The sequence below is a fragment of the Gymnodraco acuticeps genome, unplaced genomic scaffold (assembly GCF_902827175.1).
Source record: "Gymnodraco acuticeps unplaced genomic scaffold, fGymAcu1.1, whole genome shotgun sequence".
NCBI lineage: Eukaryota > Metazoa > Chordata > Actinopteri > Perciformes > Bathydraconidae > Gymnodraco > Gymnodraco acuticeps.
Genome location: NW_022989867.1, coordinates 2,580,517 through 2,601,778, shown reverse-complemented (window position 1 = coordinate 2,601,778; position 21,262 = coordinate 2,580,517). Strand labels below are relative to the sequence as shown.

The following is a 21,262-nucleotide window of genomic DNA, read 5'->3' as shown; positions in this document are numbered from 1 at the left end:
GTGTGTGTGTGTGTGTGTGTGTGTGTGTGTGTGTGTGTGTGTGTGTGTGTGTGTGTGTGTGTGTGTGTGTGTGTGTGTGTGTGTGTGTGTGTGTGTGTGTGTGTGTGTGTGTGTGTGTGTGTGTGTGTGTGTGTGTGTGTGTGTGTGTGTGTGTGTGTGTGTGTGTGTGTGTGTGTGTGTGTGTGTGTGTGTGTGTGTGTGTGTGTGTCACACTTATCCAGTTTATGATATTTGTTTTTAATAGATAAGCTGCCTTTAACTGCTTACATTTCACCCTCACGGTCCAACTGTTTGGACCTGAGTTTGTTTACCTTGGACAAAGATCTGTCCAGCAGACTCTGGATAAATGGAGGCTTTACATTTCCATAAACGTTGCTGTGTCCCAGGCAGTGATAAAGCACTTTATCATGAGTCGGGTGGGGGGAGTTGGCGTGCTGGGTACGTACCAATGTCTTGCAAAGTGGATTATGAAGGGCAAATCTTTAGGATTATGAAGGGGAACAGCTAAACAACCGTTTACCATTTGATTTAAAGGGGCCCTATGTTGCTCATTTTCAAATGTAATATCAGTATGTAGTGTCTCTACTGCCACATGTCTCTGTTATTTAATGTTCAAAAGCTCTTTATTTTTCTCACACTGCCTGTGCTGCAGCACCTCTTTTCACCCTCTGTCTGAAACCAGAGCCCAGTCTGCTCTGATTGGTTAGCTGGTCGGCTCTGTTGTGATTGGTCAACCGCTTAGGCCCTTAGCCTATCACGTACAATGTGTTGGAGCACTTGCCAATAGAAACACGAGTATTACATAGTGATGTCACTATGTTGTAGAAGTAAACAAAGGAGTCCAATAATAATTGTAACATGTTTGAGTTAATTTACCTACTTAATATCGCACGTCCTAAAAAAAAAAACCGAAAAAAAAAACCGTCCCTGCGATGTGAATATGCATGCGCATATCGCGGTTATCGCCATGACATGATATATCGTTCAGCCCTAACACACACTCAGATGCCCAGATTATCTATAATGGCTGATGTCAAACAAAAAGGTTCAATAAACTGTAAAACTAAATAAATGTCTTGAAAATATTACATAATAAATAATAAGAAAGTGTTTCCAGGGCGCATTGCCGTTGAAATATATATGCCAATAGCTTCCGTTATTTCTTTTGGTCTCTCGGCTTTCATGTCTATTTGCTTCTTAAAAACAGCGGGGATTAGCTGTTTTTATTGTAGTCCACAGGGAACCCGAAATGTTCCCACACAGCTGATTTAAAAGAAGCAGGTGGTTCTTCTAGCTCCTGTCTGTTATCTGAAATCGCTATACTAACTTTTATTCTTGTATTTTGTTCGTTTTGTTGTTTTCTTCTTCATTTGTTGTTAAGGGCGGCAGGCAAAAAGCTTTTAGGCGCAATACCGCCCCCTGGATTATATATAGCGTAATGGATTCTGCCCTGAGTGACAGACTTTTTTCCCTTCATAAAAAAGGCGTATTCGTCGTGTGACTGCACATGCCGAACCGTGACGTCCGAACCGTGATTACGGATTCCGTTACACCCCTAGAACACATACATACCTGGACTGGCTAGGGGTTTGTTGAGAGTGAGGTTTAATTGCATTTTAGGAAAAGTCAAATTAATTGTCTAAAAATGATAATTTCCTTGCAAAAACAAGGAAAGGAGGATACAAGCAGATAGCAAAAGCACTGACTGTTCCAAGCGATACATTTGGAAACATAGTTCACAAGTTCACATTTTAAAGGAACAATGGCTACACTACCTGGACGTGGCAGTAAGAGGAAGCCATCAGCGGCTGCCACCAGATTCCTGAGGAGGCCAGTGGTCAAAAACCCTCGAGTGACTGCAAAACACCTGCAGCAAGACTTGGTGGCATCAGGCACTGAGGTTTCATGCTAAACACTGGAAGGCTCCATGATCAGACTCCAAAACGAACACCACTACTGACCCAAAAGCACCTGAAATGGATGGATGTATTCAGTCAAGTTTCAGGAAATCTTAGGAAAAAATGTTAGCCGTCTGTGAGGAAGCTGAAGCTTGGCGTCCAGTTGGACCTTCCAACAGGACAATGATCCCAAGCATGCCTCAAAGTCCACTAAGGCTTGTTTTCAGAAGAAGAAATGGAAGATTCTAGAATGACCGTCACAGTCGCCTGACTTGAACCCAATAGAAAATCTCTGATGGGATTTGAAGAAGGCAGTTGCAAAACGCACACCCAAAGATATTATTGAACTGGATTACTAATACAATGGGGGTTTAATAATGTTGATTGCAACTGTAATAGGACCCCTTTAATGATTCATCAGCAACAGTTCTAGCCAGCTTTTATACTGTAACAGCACAGAAGGGTTTCTACTAGGGCTGTCAAACGATTAAAATGTTTAATCAGATTAATCACAGCTTAAAAATTAATTAATCAATCATGATTAATCACCATTCGAACTATGTCTAAAATATGCCATTTCTGTATGTATATTGTTGTGGGAATGGAAAGATAAATGAAAGAAGGCGGATATATCCATTTTAACATACAGTATGTATGTTTATTATAACAATTTTCTGTGTGTCAAAATGAAAGACAGCCCACACACCTATCAATCATCAAACCGTGGGGTCTTAATTCATTACGTGTTGATTTCTATCAACGGGGGAGTACTTCAGGAAAGTCGACAGAGGGGGGGGGGCTAGTAGAGTACTTCGTGACCACAGTGTGAACGTTGTGATCAGCTGTTTTAGCGCAGTTCTCCAGTGAAGGGGGGAGTCTCCCTCCGCAGCCGGTTGGCGTAGTTTTGGCACAATTCCGTTGTACAGACCGACGTTAACAGCAGCCCTGTCTGTGCACACGGAGACCGACTCTCGACTTGCGCTTTGACACAAGTGACGGTACTTATTTCAGATTACGCACATAACCTGCATACAAGTTATGTGCACCCCTGTACTACAGCAAAAGTATTCTCCGTCGGGACTTCCTGCAACAACACCACGCCGTTATCTTGATTCTGATTGGCCAGAAGACATTATCAAAGATGTTCTATTGAGAAGACGATCACTACGTGACAAAAGTTTTCAAAACCGTTTCTGGTCTTCGGTATTTCCAGACAAGTGGCTACTGAAATCAATCTTACTAACTGCTGTCTGTGCAATTCTCGGCGCGAGTTGGCGGACTTTATTTTGCTTACTTTAACATCATTTTTCATGGTGGGGCTAAGCCATTTCTTGGTATGGGTGTAGCCTACCCCAGCCATACCCTGGCGCTGCCACTGGTGGGATGTATGGGGCGGGCCATTCTGCACGCGTTAAATGCGTTAAATATTTTAACGCAATTAATTCAAAAAATTAATTACCGCCGTTAACGCGATCATTTTGACAGCATTAGTTTCTACATGTTTCTGTGCTATAAGGAAAGAACCAGACATTTTGATGAATGTGTGAACCTCTGCTGTTTGTGCATGCATCAAGGGCAGCATTGACAGTCCCATTCTGTTCTAGCTCTGGTGTTTAGTGGGCAGCCTGCCACAGCGTCACATTGAGAAGTCCTTTTTTTCGCCTGCTTGGCATCATTATGAAAGCCTGTTCAGAAGTCAACACTAAGTGGTCCGACTGTCTCCCAAGGCAGGATCCCCTTACACTGGGAAGATACTGTGGAAGAAATAGAGCAAGTGTAGAAAAAAAGAGAAGGGACGATGAATGCAGGGACAGAAGTGGAAGTGGATAGAGAAAAGATACACTAATTAGCGGAAAGTTGGGGGAGAAGTGAAGAAGAGGAGTAAGGCGAGATCTTTTGCATTTTCTTTTAAGGATCTCAGCTTTTCTACTCTGTGAATGGTATAAATAGAAGTTGTCATCCATCCATATAGCCCATTCTCATTAATGGTTGGTTGAGAGGCTCATCCATCTATTTGTCTACACTTGGCTGTCAGTGAGCTGTCACCTTAGTCACAGGTGGCAATAATGACTACGTCACTAGACACAAAATACACTGAACAAAAATATAAATGCAACACTTTTGTTTTTGCTCCCATTTTTCATGAGATGAACTCAAAGATCTAAAACATTTTCTATATACACAAAATAACCATTTCTCTATATTGTTCACAAATCTGAAAAAATCTGTGATAGTGAGCACTTCTCCTTTGCCGAGATAATCCATCCCACCTCACAGGTGTGGCATATCAAGATGCTGATTAGACAGCATGATTATTGCACAGGTGTGCCTTAGGCTGGCCACAATAAAAGGCCACTCTAAAATGTTCAGTTTTATCACACAGCACAATGCCACAGATGTCGCAAGTTTTGAGGGAGCGTGCAATTGGCATGCTGACAGCAGGAATGTCCACCAGAGCTGTTGCCCGTGAATTGAATGTTAATTTCTCTGTTTCTGTTTGATGGTATTTCTCTTTTTCCCTAAAAATGTTGTTGGAATCCAGGCACGTGCACATATAGACCCCAAAGGGGGCTTGAGCACCTGCCCTTTGGCCTACTATAAAAGAAGGCCCCATTTTGTAAAATATGATTTATAATGTTAGTTTTTTTTAAGCACACACCCAGTTCACAAAGGGTTAACAACAACAAGTTCCAAGCTAATCGTTATACAGAGTTTTTAACACAGAAGTGCTTTAGCCAATCAGAATGCAGATCCTCCAGTACCGGAGGCGGGCTAGTCAAACGCGAGGTGACAGTGAAGGGCGAGATCTGCTGCTGAATAACTCAATATAATATTGTCATAACAGTAACTTTATTCTAAGGTTGTAGATGTGTGTGTGAGAAGGCCTGCGCACAGAAGAACTTCCGAATTGATGAATCGCGGTAAAGAAATGAATAAGAGAAAGTTCATCTGTCGGCAGCACAGAGCTTCTGTCAGCCAGAGGGTTATGTAAAAGTTGAGATAGTTATTATGTGAGGAGAATTTACTAAAATACACTTAATTTCTTTGCATTTAATTGTAATAAATTGTCACGAAGCAGTGTTTGAACCAACATTAGTCATGGATTTGTCTTAAATGCAATCATTTCAATATTCCTTTAACACTGTCACAAAGAAATAGGCATTCCAGGCATATTTTTTTAAAATTAATAACAAATATCGCCAATGTGCCCTTTTCTGCATTTAAGCCCCATTTCCTCTCATCCTCTGCACCGGCCTGTTGTCATAAACATGTGTTGGACTGATTAACTCGGCTGAAGATCAGACCATATTCTAAGATACTTTTTTTTATTTTAAATGATTCATTAACTTTGTCTTGCCACTGTAAACATTATTATTATACATTCTAAAAGGAAGAAGATAAAAACAACATTTCAATTTAACTATACACTGAGTATTTAACTAACACTGTTCATATTTATTCATGAGTTCCCGTACAACATCCACTCCCCCTCATCACTGACTTATTTCCCTCTCTTTCAGCACCTATGTGTAGGGTTGGGTACCGAGAACCGGTTCCAACATTTCGATTCCAACGGCATCATTTAGACATGTGAATTTCGGTTACGCTTTTCGATGCCTGAGGAAATGTTTCTCGCCGCTCTCCGTAGCCTACTGTATGACTGCTGCGGGCGGGAAATGTAGCGTTGTACCCTGTACCCATAGATATATATATATAAACACGTGTTTATATCATAGGTTTATATATATATATATATATATATCTATGGTTGTACCTACACTTCCTACAGCATAACCTGAGACCAGGGCCAGCCTGTCGCACTGGCGTTATAGATGTTCGCCTAGGGCGCCAGATCTGTGGAGACGCTGCGCTGACAGCTCTGGGAGGGAAACAAAATGTTTTGACCGTTGGTGCTCATCCTAATTTTTGGCCTTGATGCAACAACATTCATAATTAAGTAAATGTAACACCCTTTTCATCCCGGTTGCACTTTTCATTTGCCCTGTACGATGGACGCTGTAAGTGATGAAATTGGGGGATGTTGGCTTATCTGGCACCCGCAGCTCACAGCCAAAGTGCGAGTGAGCGTGGGAGCGAGCGAGGGAGAAAGGGAGGGCGCTGTTGTTATTAGCATCTGGTGCTAGCTGCTCTAACGGAAGAAGAAGATGTTTCTACAATGATGTGGAGGGAGAGTCCTCTCCAGTCAGACTGAGGCTGATAACTACAGCTCAGTGAGGTAAAGGACTGAGTGTTTAGATAGTTCACTTTAGTCTAAGTTGTCTCAGTGGGTCTCAAACGTTTTGATCACAATTTATGTAAACACATATTTCCAAGGCACTCCTTTATAATTATTGGGATAAAACAGGTTTGAAATCATTCCAATGTATACTATAGGACAGTAAACCAGACATATCGTTTTAAACTGGAGAGATACAAAAATATGCATAAAATACGTTACATGTATTGTTTATTGGCTATGGGTTATTGGTTATGCTCACATACTTATTTGATTATTAAAATGTAAACCAATCTTTTTCATATGGGTGTTTAGAGTTGTACCCCCTAGATCGAGTCTCTAGTAATTCTGCTTAAAGTGCACCAGATTGAAGCATTTTATTTTAAAATGTTTAAACATGTCTTCCAGGTATGCCTGAGAAGGCAGATATGCTTGTTTTTCTCAACAAGAACTGTTTTTAAATGGGGGGGGGGGGGGTTTCCTTTAAAAGTTGGACTGTTGCACTGTTGTAGCTTCAGTGGTTCTCAGGTTACAGTTACATAGTAGTGAATATAAACAGACTGATTAATATGAATATTACTGTAAACTAACCTGTGTAAAAGTTTCTCGAATAAATGTAATTTTTTTTGGTGGAAGAAGCATGTATCATTTTTTTACCCTGCCCCTCAAAGAATCGGAATTGAGAACCGTTAAGAACCGGAATCGAAAAGTAGAATCGGAATCAGAATCGTGGAAATTCAAACGATACCCAACCCTACCTGTGTGTCATTGTCCCTCCTTCAGTGTCCATATCTCCTGTTCCCAGTCCCGCTCCTCCTTTATACCTCCTCCCACTCACTCCCTATACACACAGTTTTTCCTAATGCCCTCCACCAGTCCTATCTCTTCTCTTTTGTTTACCCCCCTCCTTTGCACTAGTCAATTCCCATAAACCTCCATGGGCCGTGCCTGCTCCCCCATGTTCTCATTTACTTTTTTTGCCTGCTCTCTCCTTCTATATGCTTCTTTTCATTCATTCATTCATTCATCCTCATTGACACACTGAGACCCTCGTCAGCTGGAGGGGTCCACACATCATTTGTTTACTTCACATTGACAAGGCTGGCTTCAATAAAGTCTGTGCTTTAGTTTTTCCCTTCTCAAACATTCCCAAATGAGGATCACTCAGTGGGTCTGTCTTGCTTTTGTTCCTTCTTCTTTTGACATGTTATGCATTTTACATTTCGTAAATACAACCCCATGTCTTTCTTGGCAAAGCAACCTTAAACTGAAAAATTGGGTTAAGAAGTTAAGTGTTAGAACCTTAACATCATGTAAGATAAATTGTGCCCCTTTTACCACACACAAAGCAAAATACCGCAGCATAATTTGTGTTTACTTGCTTTACTTTAACCCTTATCTCCATTTTGATACTAACTTACAACATAACCACCCTTGATGTTGTAAAAGTGACTGATACTGTGTTTTTATTGCATTAAATGTATCAAAAGGATGCTCAGATAACTAAAATAATAATACAGATTTATAAAAAAGACAAATGTAATGCTTTGTAAGGTCTCCCGCATGACTGCAAGCAAAACACTTTTAAAATGCTTGTTTTCTGAATGGAGGGGCTAGGCTAAGCTAACATAATAACTGCTCCGTCCACGCTACAAATTGAACAGTCTATTGTTTGTGCGCATACATTTATATACATTTATTTATTTTCTAGTGTCTGTACAAATTTGAGATACTGTAGAACTATGGGTGCCACATTAGAAACAGGAACAGTTAACAAAACGGGTAGGCTTTTTACCAAAATAAAATGTAAATAAAAAGAAATTTAGGTTGAGGGCGATTCTCTGATAGGTCCTGCTTTCAAATAAAATTTGAAGTCAATAAGGCTAACGGAAGATAGCAATGTAGCTAGCATCGTCGCACTCCATTTTACACCTTCCAAAACGATGACTTTATAAATTGCCCTATCTTACCAACCTGCTATAAGGAAAAAATATGCCAGATGTGTCTTTTAGCGTGTTCACCTACACCCACTTGAACAAAGACGTCAGGACCGGCTACAGAACAGCTGCAATAGAGCTCATAGCCATTCAGGGCTTAAGGGCTCAACTGAACAGGGGTAGATGTATTTGCTGTCACATAACTTAAAACTAGGTCAAACGGGTTCAAGCGAAGAACTCTCTTCAACCAAGTTTCTAAGTTGAGATGATCAAACGGATTGCAGCTATACATTCAGTTGTCTTTGAGTATTAAGGTATAAAAGGTATGGGATTCTTATCTTAACCATTGAGAAACTATGTGATGTAAATTTGGTGTTGACATCTGGAGTTGTCCAACTGTTGCCTTTAAATGCTTTACCATATTTTAGACTTTGACCAGTAGCATGCCATCATCATCTGTGAAATGCCTGCTGGAATCTTTTGGAACGAACTGACAGGAAACTTTGAAACAACATTTATTATTATTCTTCCACACACCCTATTAATCTATCTGTTGCTGTCTACAGCCATTTATCATTATATACTGGGATGTAAAGCTCACATATGTGATCTATTCCAATAGAGTGGCGAAGTCCCTCCCCTACCGGGGGAGCTCCATGGGACCTTATTTCGAAAAAATCGTGTATTGAAGTCAATGGAGAGAGAAAGATTATCTTTCGATCCCGTTTGAATTGTGCCACGAATTACACACATGATGTTTGTCAATTTAAAAGATAATTTTGCAAGTCAAAAAAATAAAAATGTGTCGTAAAACTGTGAAGTAACACATTTGTTTGTGTGAAACGCTTAATGAACTACATCTCTGGTCTCGCAGACTCTCACAACAACACACGTCACCAAGATGGCAGTCACTACTGTCTTGTCAACAAAACGATTGTCTACCCTCACTATCACCACAATGAAACACGTCCAGAAGAATGTCATGCAAAGCTGCCTGCCTTCCTTTGATTCTCTCTGAACTGCCTGGTCTTTTTAATGTCAACCATTTGTGCAGATAGCATGAAGTAGAAAAGATCGGCAATCGCCGATGCTAGTGTTAGCATTTCTCCCCCGGGCTTAAATTGTGTATTATAGAATGATCACACCGGTGACAGTACTCTTCAAAGGGTTCACGAAATATGACTACTACTCTTACTGTTTAACATTTTGGGTTACTTAATGTTACTTCATATTAAGGCCAATAAAAATAACAAGGCTGTAATGCTAACTAACGTGCTAGCTACTAGCTAGGTAGCTAACTTGATCCAGCCACTCCTGGTCCTTTCATCAGACGGGAAGCGAAATAACGAGCAAGACCCATTGCTGGTATGATAACAACCTGGTACTAAGCACACAGGCATCTTGTTAAAGTTATCTTATCTTAGCCAGCGCCATATAGATAGATTATATCTATATGGCGCTGATCTATATGGCGCTGATCTTAGCTATCTCTTATGCGGCTTTAACACCAGCGCTTTTCCCTTTCTAGCTCCGAGCGGGAGCTTTTCTGGTTCAGCTCCGGTTTCTCTTTTCTGCTCCCGCTCTGTTCACACCGCCCAGAGCCCGACTGGGTGCTGCCGCTGCTGCGTCATGACGTCACCGTTTACATCGCTGATTTGCTCCCCAACGGCGTTACGGCGCCCACAACAACAACAACTGCGACGGGTCGATGATCGTGTTGCTTTTAATCACACGAAGCCAGATTAAATTAAATAACGACTTCTCCAATCTTATGCTTTTCTCCAGAGTGCCGTGGTTCATTGTTTATTAATGTGTTTCTGCGGCATTTACCGACCGCTGCAGTGTTGGCTGCTCTTCCACGGGAGTTTATTCTCCCGTTATCTCCCGGTTAGCTCACACTGCAGCGGCCGCTCTAAAGTATTCACTGTCCAACTCACACAAGCAGCTGATACATATCCCCAGTTCCCCTGAATGTGTGTCAGTCTGAATTGACGCTGTTTGGCATCACAACGCTGTTATGAAAGTGTCTCTGGTATAAAATGGGTGATGTTAGCATAGCAACCGAAGCTAAACTGACTACTTGCTATTGCTATCCTATTGTGGCATAAACCGTTTTCTACAGGCACATTTTACCGGCGTATTTTTATTATGATTCTACTTGTGATAGTCGGACACGACAACCTGTGCAGCCCATGTATTGATTCCATCCGATAGCTGCTATAATACAAAACAACACGTCTGCCTCTCTCCACAATGATCAATGACAGTGAACGGATGGTTAAAGTAAGGTACAAATAAACAGAATCACACGAAGCCTGGTTAGTGTTGCCTGACTTTATAAAGTGTGTGTATAAGCACTACTGCTTGTAGGCAGGCATGACAGTCGACCCATGTTCAGGGGAGGTGGGTTTAGTTTCCTGCACGCCTCGACGTAAGAGAGACGTAAGCGACGCCACCTCTTAGTTCCGAAGCTCTTGCCTCTAGACCGACAATTTTTTGGAGCTGGAAGTGAACCGGATTCCGGAGCTAAGAGCCGGCGCCGCTGCGGTGTGAACAGGAAAAACCGGCGCTTTTCAGGCTCCAGCTCCGAGCCGGAGCTGAAAAAGTGCTGGTGTGAAAGGGGCATTAGTGGAGGAAAACAATTGTGACATCACTTACGCGACTCTGGGATTTGTAGTCTTTCTAGTTGCGTATTTTTCATAGTCTTATATTTCAACAGTTTAACGACAAACTGTGACTTTTTGTACATGGAAATTATTTTTTAAGATTGACAAACAACATATGTGTAATTCATGGCACAATTCAAACGGGATCGAAAGATACGTTTTCTCTCTCCATTGACTTCAATACATTATTTTTCCGAAATAAGGTCCCATGGACCGGAAGTAGATGGGCGTGACTTCGCCACTCTATCACAAATCACTGTTCCGTCAACATCTATCCCTGTCTGTCTGTCAGGGTGTCCGCAGGGTCTTAAAAAGTATTAAAAGTTGATAAATCAATTTAGCGAAAATTAAGGCTATTAAAAAGTATTAAACGGCATTTTCCAAGGTATTACATTTTGTAGCTTGCTTTCAATAAGTTTGTCCAAAGAAGTTGTATTCTACAGTTTGCCTGAATGTAATAATTGCGTAGGTGTGTGGTGTGATTCTGTGTAGTTTATTTATGGCATCCCGTTGGGTTTGACGTCATCTGAACAGGACATCGCACGCTCACTGCTTGATAGCGTGCGAAGCTCCGTTTACGCTGGTTGTTAAACAACATCGTTATGGGGAAATGCAAGTTTGGATAAGGAGGAAGGACAATCAATACTGTATAGTAAATGTTGCGTCAATGTAACTGGTTAAAACTCGAAGTGGCGATGAGGTCTTAAAATGTATGGAAAGGGTCTTAAAAAAGGTATTAAAAGGTATTACATTTGACTTCAGGATTACTGCATATACCCTGGTCTGTGTTCTTTTCCTCAGTCCTTCTCACCTCACATTAATGTTCCATTTTACGACATCTGCATGTCCACACTTTGATTAATACAGTAACGGGGTTAACAAATAAGTTAAAAACAATTTTTACATCTCTCTTCGAACATTTATCAAGTGCTGATATAACAATTGAACTCAGCTTTTGCTATAACAATTGTTCCGTCTGAGATCCACCGTTAAGGTGTCCCTTCATAATAGAGTGCAGGAATGAGTACTAAAACTCAGAAACCAATTAGCATTTTACCTCTTCCAGTTCCCTTGTCTTGAAGTCAACCATTTTTTTGAACCTGTTTTTGGTTAAATGCCTGATATAAGATATTTTGATTAACACAAGCTTTAGAGAGATTCCTGTTTAATTCTGTCATAAAACCTGTCAGTAAATACCTGACTTGTGAATGTCCAAAGCTTCTATGTGTCATAAAACAGCAGTTCCTAACTAGCAACTAAGAGACAACTAAACATCATCACAACGAACATTAGCTGCCTTTAGCTTAGTCATTGTGATGCCCAGACATATGATCGTGATGTAGTGTTTATAGCCTAATGTTAGCTTTTCCCTTATTGATTGCATTTATGCTCCAAATATCGTAACAGTGGTGTTAATATGCTGATATTATCCTGCTGAACAAAACGTGTAGGTATCATAACAGTGTGTTCGCCACAGATCTTCTTATTTCCTGCAATATCCCAAAATTGAATAGAAAAATCCCCTTGATTTTTTTTATGAAGCCCTTGCAATCCTAACTTCCAAATCGGCCTAAAAGAATATGTCATACTGCACCACTCTATGCTAATTCAATGTAAATAAGGGATGTTCATGCTACAACACTTTTGTTTTTGTAACCCAAATCCAGTTGCAATTAGCATTAAGTTCTTATTTTTTCTAGGTTGTGAAATAAAAATCCGTTTATAAATGACCTCATGTTCCAACACTCACTCTTCCTCATTCTGCTTCCATCTGCAGAGCCCAGTACTCCGTGTTGGTCCCTGCCCTGTGGAACACTGAGGTCCAGGACTGGGAGCTGAAATGTATCAACAGTCTGGTGTTGGATGAGAGCCACCATGGACCCAACGCAGGTACCACACATACACACACATTACACACACAAAGCAGTTGTTCTCAAGCAGTAGCTAATAATGCAAAGGGGCACTTGGGAGCACTCAGCACTTGGTATCTCAAACTCCAGTCTCTCATTCAGGCTATATCACTTAACCTTGGCGGCACACATGCTGATCCTGTTACACACACTCACAGTTTTGTTCTCCGGTCTGAATGTCAATGTGTATGGTGGTGGTTGGTCCTTGGGGAAGACCTCTCAAGCTTGTTCCTGAGAAAACTGGAACAAAAGGAGGAAACAATCACCTCTTTTTCACCTCATTGCTTTAGTTTCATCTGATGACAATTTGATAACTGTTTTTCATTTCTATTGTTCATTTTGCATGTTTTCATGTAAGACTTTTGTTTGTATCCCAATATTTTGCTATTTGAAACGCTGTTACTTCACCCTAGACTGTTTTCTTGACAAGAAGTCTGGAAAAGTTATCTGATTCTGTTCAGAAATATCATTACCTAAACATTGTAAAACATGTTGGGGCAATTTGTATTCTTAAAAACAAATCATTGGTTATATAAATAAATCAACTTCCATTGCTAGAAAGGCTGCCCCTGGTCACTGAGAACAAGCTGAACCTATAAAACCTAGCCCTAGTACTCTAACGTCTGAAAATAATGAATGTGGTGCTCTGTATACTCTGAAAGTTATTTTGCCAAAGTAAACATATTGATTCCCTTCAGTTATGAGAAATCATTTCTATGACATCCATTTATTAAAGTGTCATACCAATAGGGTATATTTCTTTTTATTTCTTGTTTAGAAAAAGTTGATAACATAATTAAATGTAATGATAGTTTTTCTTTCTTATTTTTGATTAATTGTTATTTATTAATATTTGTATTTAGAAAAGTAAATATATAAGTTAAATCGACTTATTCATAAAATAATCGTTATATTAATAGATATGAAGTTGATCTTTAAAAGCAGCCTTGAGGTAAGATTGTCTCATGTTATTCTAGCTTAACAATAGACAGACCTTAAAGGTGCCTTGACTTTGGCTGCAGCATCAGTTGACAATCTACGAAACACTGTCATCTTGGCCCTGAGCTGACGGTTCATCTATCGGGCTGCTTGTGTGCGTGTGTGCGCGCCTAGGTTAACGTGACAGATCAAAAGAGCTTTTATCTTTTGAAGGCTGTTCAGGTATCAGCTCATCAAGATCTGGAAACCCCTCACCACTGGAGTCTCATCTTCACAAAAGATTGGAATGCGTGTGTGTGTGTGTGTGTGTGTGTGTGTGTGTGTGTGTGTGTGTGTGTGTGTGTGTGTGTGTGTGTGTGTGTGTGTGTGTGTGTGTGTGTGTGTGTGTGTGTGTGTGTGTGTGTGTGTGTGTGTGTGTGTGTGTGTGTGTGTGGGTGTGTGTGTGTGTGTGTGTGTGGTGTGTGTGTGTGTGTGTGTGTGTGTGTGTGTGTGTGTGTGTGTGTGTGTGTGTGTGTGTGTGTGTGTGTGTGTGTGTGTGTGTGTGTGTGTGTGTGTGTGTGTGTGTGTGTGTGTGTGTGTGTGTGTGTGTGTGTGTGTGTGTGTGTGTGTGTGTGTGTGTGGTGTGTGTGTGTGTGTGTGTGTGTGTGTGTGTGTGTGTGTGTGTGTGTGTGTGTGTGTGTGTGTGTGTGTGTGTGTGTGTGTGTGTGTGTGTGTCCAACCAACCAACCAACCAACCAACCACAGGGAGGTGCTAATCTTAGAAGTAGGCTGTGCCTTTGACCTGTACATGGACCAGGCTTTCCAGGACAAGTATATCAAATACCAACCACTGCTCGATGTGATAACCAGCTTTGGGTACAAGTGTAGATATACAGGGTTCTTACGGTCTTTGAAAACCTGGAAAAGTCATGGAAATTCAAAATGCTAATTCCAGGCCCTGGAAAAGTTATGGAAAACAATATTTTTACCAAAGTTTTGGAAAAGTCATAGAAATGTAACTAAAGTTGCATCAAATATAATTTATATTTTATCTAATCGCCAAAATAGTAATACTATAATGATAATAAATACTGTATTGTATAGTAATGAAACGTAAAATGGCATTTAACTGACTGGTGAGAGATTTGAAGCTAGAAGCTAGTAAGCCTACTATTGGATTTGTGTTAGATAGGACCAACATGTTTCATATGCAGACCTTATTTTCCTGTTCCATGTTCAAATAAACCATTTTCAGTGGTACGCTGAGAAAGAGTCATTTCTTTGGTCATGGAAAATTAGGTAAAGGTCATGGAAAAGTCATTGAAAATCATTGGTGAAAAAGTGTATGAACACTTGATATAGCATACTCATATTTGGAAGTCTTGGCCATGTATATAAATGCACCATGATTGGTCTGAGAATTGCTGGAATGTCAAAGAGAAACGCCAAACAAATTGCCAAATATTGCTCTGTTTCAGCTATTATTGGCAGCTTAGCCGTGTGGAGAAGGAGATGCTATGTGTACCCCTAACGGCCCCTACACACGGCGGCGTGCGTTAACGCTTCTGCCCATTCACTTTGAATGGGGTGACGTCACGATTCGCCGAACTGCATTGTGGGAGCAAAGCGTAGATTCTCTCGCGGTGCTCGCTGCAAAAGTAGAGCAATGTTCTACTTTTGCCGCCTCGACGGAGGCGTCAGCCAATCAAATCCCGCGTATGCAAATCTGACAGTACAAGCGCTAGCCAATCAAACCGCGTGTATGTTGGGAGAGCCAGACCGCAGTTATTTCCCATATGTACAAAAAAATGGAGGAGAAAATTATCGTGGCGGTAGGGAATCACCCGGTACTATATGACCAGTCCCTCTTTACATACAGGGATACAAACCGGAGGAGCCAGGCATGGGGGGAGGTGGCAGAGACAGTGGGTGAAACTGGTAGGTTTTCGCCTGTTTGGGGAGTTTATATCCAGTGTACTTCGTTTGAATGGACAGCTAGCAAGCATAGACAGTATATTTAGCCAGCATGGATGTAGCGTGAATGCTTTGCTTTGTATGTCCAGAGCGGGACATTCATGTTGTTGGTCGCGTTGCTCGCGTTGACTCCCCAAGCTCAAGACACGCCCACCGCCAAGCGGCAACGCACGCCGCCGTGTGTAGGCTCCGTAAGTGTTCTGTGCTGCTTAGCCCCGATTATATTTGATTCCCTGTCTTATGTAATATAATTTGTGGAACCAAATAAAGTATTCGTGTGTGTGTGTGTGGCTATAACTGTGCACATATGCCTGCGTCTGTGCATGCATCTTGACAGACTCAGAATGTCAACGAGGATGAGTCAGAGGACGGTGGCTGCAGGGCTCTGTTTGTCAATGCAGAACGAAAGAAAAGAAACAACAGTGTGTGTGCGTGTGTTAGACTGAGTTTTGTAAGTGGGAGAGTATTTGCGAAAAAGGCAGAGGGAGCATGAGAGGTTTCCTTTCAGGGCTTTTGGAAGCCACAAAGGCATATTTTACGGTGGGGAAAATCCATCACCCTGTGTTTGTGTGTGTGTTCCCACCTGTGTGTGGCTGTGTGTGAGGCAGGATGAGTCATCCTTATTTGCTGGCCTGTCAGACTGTCTAGCCCTCAGGGCAGCAGAGGAAACGAGCTGATTCATTTCACTGCCTCTCCGACACAGTCTTACGTTCCTCTTTTTTCTGTCTCTCACACACTTACAGATCTCTGTGACTGACTACCAGCACTGTCATGGTGTTGTCACAAATGATGTGGCATGTGTTCCACTCACCAGTTCAGGACGTCTTCTGTCACAAATATGCATGTTCAAGTGGCTTTTTTGGAGTATGGTTTACTGGGTTAGTGATCTGTAAAAAATAAATATAATCCCTAACCTAAAACAAGTATCAAAATATAAAATGAATGTAATCTGATTACTTACCATTACTTTTGCTAACACACAATATCAAATGCAATGAAAAAAAATACTATAGAAAATAAATTATATTGCACAGCGCCCGGGGAGCAATGGGAGTGGGGGGGTGGGGGCGGTTGTCCGGTGCCTTGCTCAAGGGCAACACGGCAGGGCCCAGGAGGGGAACTGGGACCTCTCCAATTAGCAGTCGATACTTTAAGTCTTTTCGGAGACTTGAACCGGCGACCCTACGGCTCACAGTCCAAGCTAGGGTTGCAAAGGGGCAGACATTTCCGGAAAGTTTCCATGGGAAGTTAAGCTGGGGAATTTTGGAAATATTCGATGCAAAATTAAACAAAAAACATTTTTATTTTTTTTAAGTAGAACAGAACACGTTTTAATTATGTTATTGAACAATTATTTGTTTAATTGAAGAACGAAAACAGGAATGTTGAGTTAAATATTACTCATCCCCCCCAACCCCACAAAAATGCACCCCCCATCCAAAAATCCCCACAAAGTCCCATTCAAAATGAAAGTCCCATTAAACAGGCAAATCTTCCTTCAAGCAATCCTCTGCATTTTTGCTAAACTCTTTCAGTCAATGGGCTCTTCCTGGGCTTCTTCAACATCCAACTCTGAGTCTTCCTCTTCAGTGTCACTGTCCAGCCTTGTTGAGGATGGCTCTGTGTCAGGCTCAAAGAGCCTTAGGTTTGCCCGGATGTCAACCAGTTTTTCCACTCTCACATTTGTGAGCCTGTTGCGAACCTTTGCATGGTGTCAATAGCCATGCAGTAAGCAGTGTGCTATGGCATAGATATTCAATTGTACTTGAATGACATCTGTTTGTTTTAGTCAAGATTATGCTAAAATATACTTTCCCCAACTATATTTAATGGCGCGTTTCCACTGCAGGCCTCGCTCGGTTTGGTTAGGCCTTATTAGGCCCGGCTCACTTTTGGCGCGTTTCCACTGCAGGCCTCGCTCGGCCTCGCTCGGTTTGGTTAGGCCTTATTAGGCCCGGCTCACTTTAATGCTGCGCTTCCATTACAGTTTAGGAACTGGGGCAGTTACTATAGTAACGCAGTGTAGGCGGAGCCGTGACGTCATCTTCAATGAGAGCCCCAGAAAAACTACACAGCCGTTAGCTCTTAGCACTCAGAGTTCACAGCTCCTCATATCTGTTCAGAAACTAGACAAAAGTTAAACAAGTACAAACCACAGACTCTCTGTGTCATGACGAATACAGTCGCTGGTTTATTTATGTCTGTATAGGCCGTTGTTGCGAGTGTGGACGGTCGGAGCATATATAACGTTAGCTTAGCCAAGCTACATTTAGAAAACACGCATTTTTTAAAAGGGTTTTTCGCCTGCTGTCTGTCTGCAGACTTGTCAAAGCATTAATTCATGGTTTTTACTAACCGGTATCAGTGTGTTGTTACTTCAGCATCATTTTGAAACGTGTATTACAATTAAATCACGGTCAAATATGTTCATCTTGTTGTAGTTGTAGCCCCCTTGCCAGCGATTCTCTCTCTAGTTTAGCATACTCAGCCCGACTCAGCCTGGTTGTTCCTGGCCCTAGAACCACGATTTAGTCGGGCCAGAAAAAAGGTGAAAAAGTAGCCCCGGGCCAAAACTAGGCCAAGTGGAAACGCAACCAAAATCGGGCCCCGCACGGCTCGGCACGCTTAAAGCGAGCTACCCGCTGCAGTGGAAACGCACCATAAATTCCCTATGAAGAGCCAACCTTCAATTTAGAACATTCCCAGTTTATTCCCGTTAATTCCCATGGAAAGTTTCCATCTTTGAAAATTCCCGGAATTTTGCAACCCTAGTCCAAGCCCCTACTGACTGCCACTGTCAATTGACTAAAAGTGTTATCTCGTTAATCACATAAATAATCTGTAATTAATTATAATTTATCACAAGTTTAAAACACTATTATTCACTTTTATTTGGGGGGGTAATAAAACAAATGCACCTGTGGTAAAGAAATGCATATCAAACTGGTAAAAAAACATATGTTTTACTTTATTATAACATGATTATGGAATTATTGGCATGAAGTCCAACCATTTTGGCTTTGCTGTAGCATCAACAAAGCTGCTGTCACGGAGAGCTGCTGTGATCCCCCTCTGTGTAATGTGCTCTACACAGGGCATATTATCTCTAGTGCTCTCATACTGCGAGCACTATCTGTTCCTACAGTGGTGACTCGGTCCAATATCTCACACTAACATACTTCAGAAAAATGCCTTTTTTTAGATTTCACCACAACACAAGCAAACAATTGCAGTTGTCATTTGACATTGATCAGGTGTTCCATCACATGGAGGTTGTGATGGTTCTTACTGATGCCCAGTGGTCTCCAGCGAATGATATTGTTGGGGAGTGTTTCATTTGTGACAGTAGGGTCTCTGGGTCCTGTCCAATAGCAGGCTGAGTCAGCAATAAAGGACACAGTTAAACTGACTTCAGGTTGTGCTGAGTCAGGCTGAGCAGCTCTGAGAACAGGTACATGTGTCCTTCTGACCTTCTATTGTTTTCCTATTGTGTTCCTCTTGTTTTCCAATCCCCACGCCCCTTTTCCTCCCCATCCTTTCTTTTTATTCAGTCCTCTTTTCACCTTTACTCCTCCTTTCCTCTCATTCTTATATCTTCTTTTTATGCGCGAGTCCTCTGATGTCGTAGCAGATGCCAGTGTTCTGTTCTCCTCAGCAGGCTCCCATGATACCTACACTGCCTTCTTCCTGCCTGCCTGCTGCTCCAGCCTTAGTGCAGTGACTCAGCATTTCTCTGTTTCAGTGCATCTAAACAACCTCCATCCGCCATTTCTGCTTTGATATTTAATATGTACTAGATTTAAACTTAATAATGATTATTAACTTGTGCATATGCCAGTCTTGGCTTTGTAAATTGTGTGCTGTGTCATGTATAGATGGATTGTTCAAGCTGGTTAATAAGGGCCTTTGCCCGCATTGCGATTTTTTGCAATAAAAGGGCTGACAGAGCCTCCTCCCATCGTTTTATCACAACAGATTTCCCAGCACGTTTTTAAAATGTTCTATGACAACGATATCTCGACAATGTATAATTGCTGTTGTATGACAGTTGTTTGTGCTACTATTTATTTGTTTGACATTGTTATTTCATGAAGATGCCTACTCTTGCATTATGTATGAATAAGATTGTTACCACTCTGGGTCTGCCAGCTGATATGCTGATAGTTTGCGTCTGGAAAAACACGGTCAAAAACAAGCTTCTCTTGGGCCGCTGGATGGCTCAGTGGTTAGAGCTGGTGGACCTATGAGTAAGCCACTGAGTTTGAGTCCGGCTCACGGAACTTAAAGGCATTGTCCCAACCTCTGTCCCCCCATGTCAACACTGTATCTCTCAATAAAGGCCTGAAAAATATATAAAAAATAAAAAAACTTCACCTCCATATTCAACAGTGACGTCAACAGTGCTTTTACGGAATAGTTGAAATATTATGACTTCAAGCATATGGTCCGTTTGCACAAAGACATGCCGGGTGCAACGTTTTCTCTCGAGGCAGACGAGTGCAACGTCATATGCTGACTTCTTATTGTCCAACTTGAGGCTTCACCAAAAAAGAAAATAACAAACCTCTCATTGTATTTAGTGTTTTGTTTGTCGTAGTGTATGCATGTTTCCTTATTCCTCACATTAGAGAATTAACTAACTCTATGCCCACATATTCTCTTGATATTAGTTTTTTTCCTATTATTCTGCCACTTTTTGACCTTGCTTTATCTATATTTGGCTCCTGCAGTGTGTGTGTGTGTGTGTGTGTGTGTGTGTGTGTGTGTGTGTGTGTGTGTGTGTGTGTGTGTGTGTGTGTGTGTGTGTGTGTGTGTGTGTGTGTGTGTGTGTGTGTGTGTGTGTGTGTGTGTGTGTGTGTGTGTGTGTGTGTGTGTATGTGTGTGTGTGTGTGTGTGTGTGTGTGTGTGTGTGTGTGTGTGTGTGTGTGTGTGTGTCTTTTGTGAAAACAATGACTTTACCATTTCTACTCTCTTTGCTTTCAGTTTATGATATATAAATCGACCTGACACAAGAGACTCACTATTGATTTTCTGTCATGCATTTTTTATTCCATTACCAAAAACAACACCTAATATGTAGATGTTTTCAAAATGAATGCTTCTTCCAAAACTCAGATAAAGAGAAATGAGAACATGCACTGAGGGAAAAAGAGGTTTGAAAATGGAGCCGATAGTCCATGTTGGAATAAGCAAGGTCAGGGTAAAAAAGGAGGGGCAAAATAAATTGGCCAAGGTTCAGAGCAGGAGCAGCCACACACAAACAAAAAGATAACAAGAGAGGAGATGAAGGGTGTTTCAAGGATAAAACAATTTGGACTTTAGGACACTAGAGAAGGTGTTCTCCTTGTAGAACTCCCGTTGGAACCCTTTGGGTTGGTCCAAGGGGTTACAGGTGACTGAGACACAAACAGGGTTTACAAAATGAACTCTAAGTTCTTTAGAGTTCAGCTGAGGTTACATGCTTGTCAAAGCGACCTTAGACCCTCTTAATAGACGCCTTCAACATCAAAGTGTGTTTAGCTAGACAGAGTATAGTAATCAGTGAGGGAAAATGCTTGATGGAATAAACAAAACCATTTTAATTTATAACCAGGGTAACTCAACCTGATGACATAATCTTTACATTGTAGATAATAAGTGCTCTGGTATTTTAAAATGTGACACTTATATTAGATGAAAGGTTCAGCAAGAGTGGTGGTGGTGGTGGAGTCCTACAACCTGG

At 41.4% G+C, this 21,262-nt stretch overlaps 1 protein-coding gene across 1 annotated transcript in view; it reads left to right on the top strand.

The window, feature by feature from the left end:
• The window catches only part of si:ch211-266k8.4 (rab GTPase-activating protein 1), a 109,592-nt gene that overhangs the window by 21,112 nt on the left and 67,218 nt on the right, over positions 1 to 21,262 (top strand). The window contains exon 10 of the mRNA XM_034196724.1: positions 12,516 to 12,628. Coding sequence (XP_034052615.1) covers positions 12,516 to 12,628 — 113 coding nt within the window. The remainder of the gene's footprint in view (positions 1 to 12,515; positions 12,629 to 21,262) is intronic.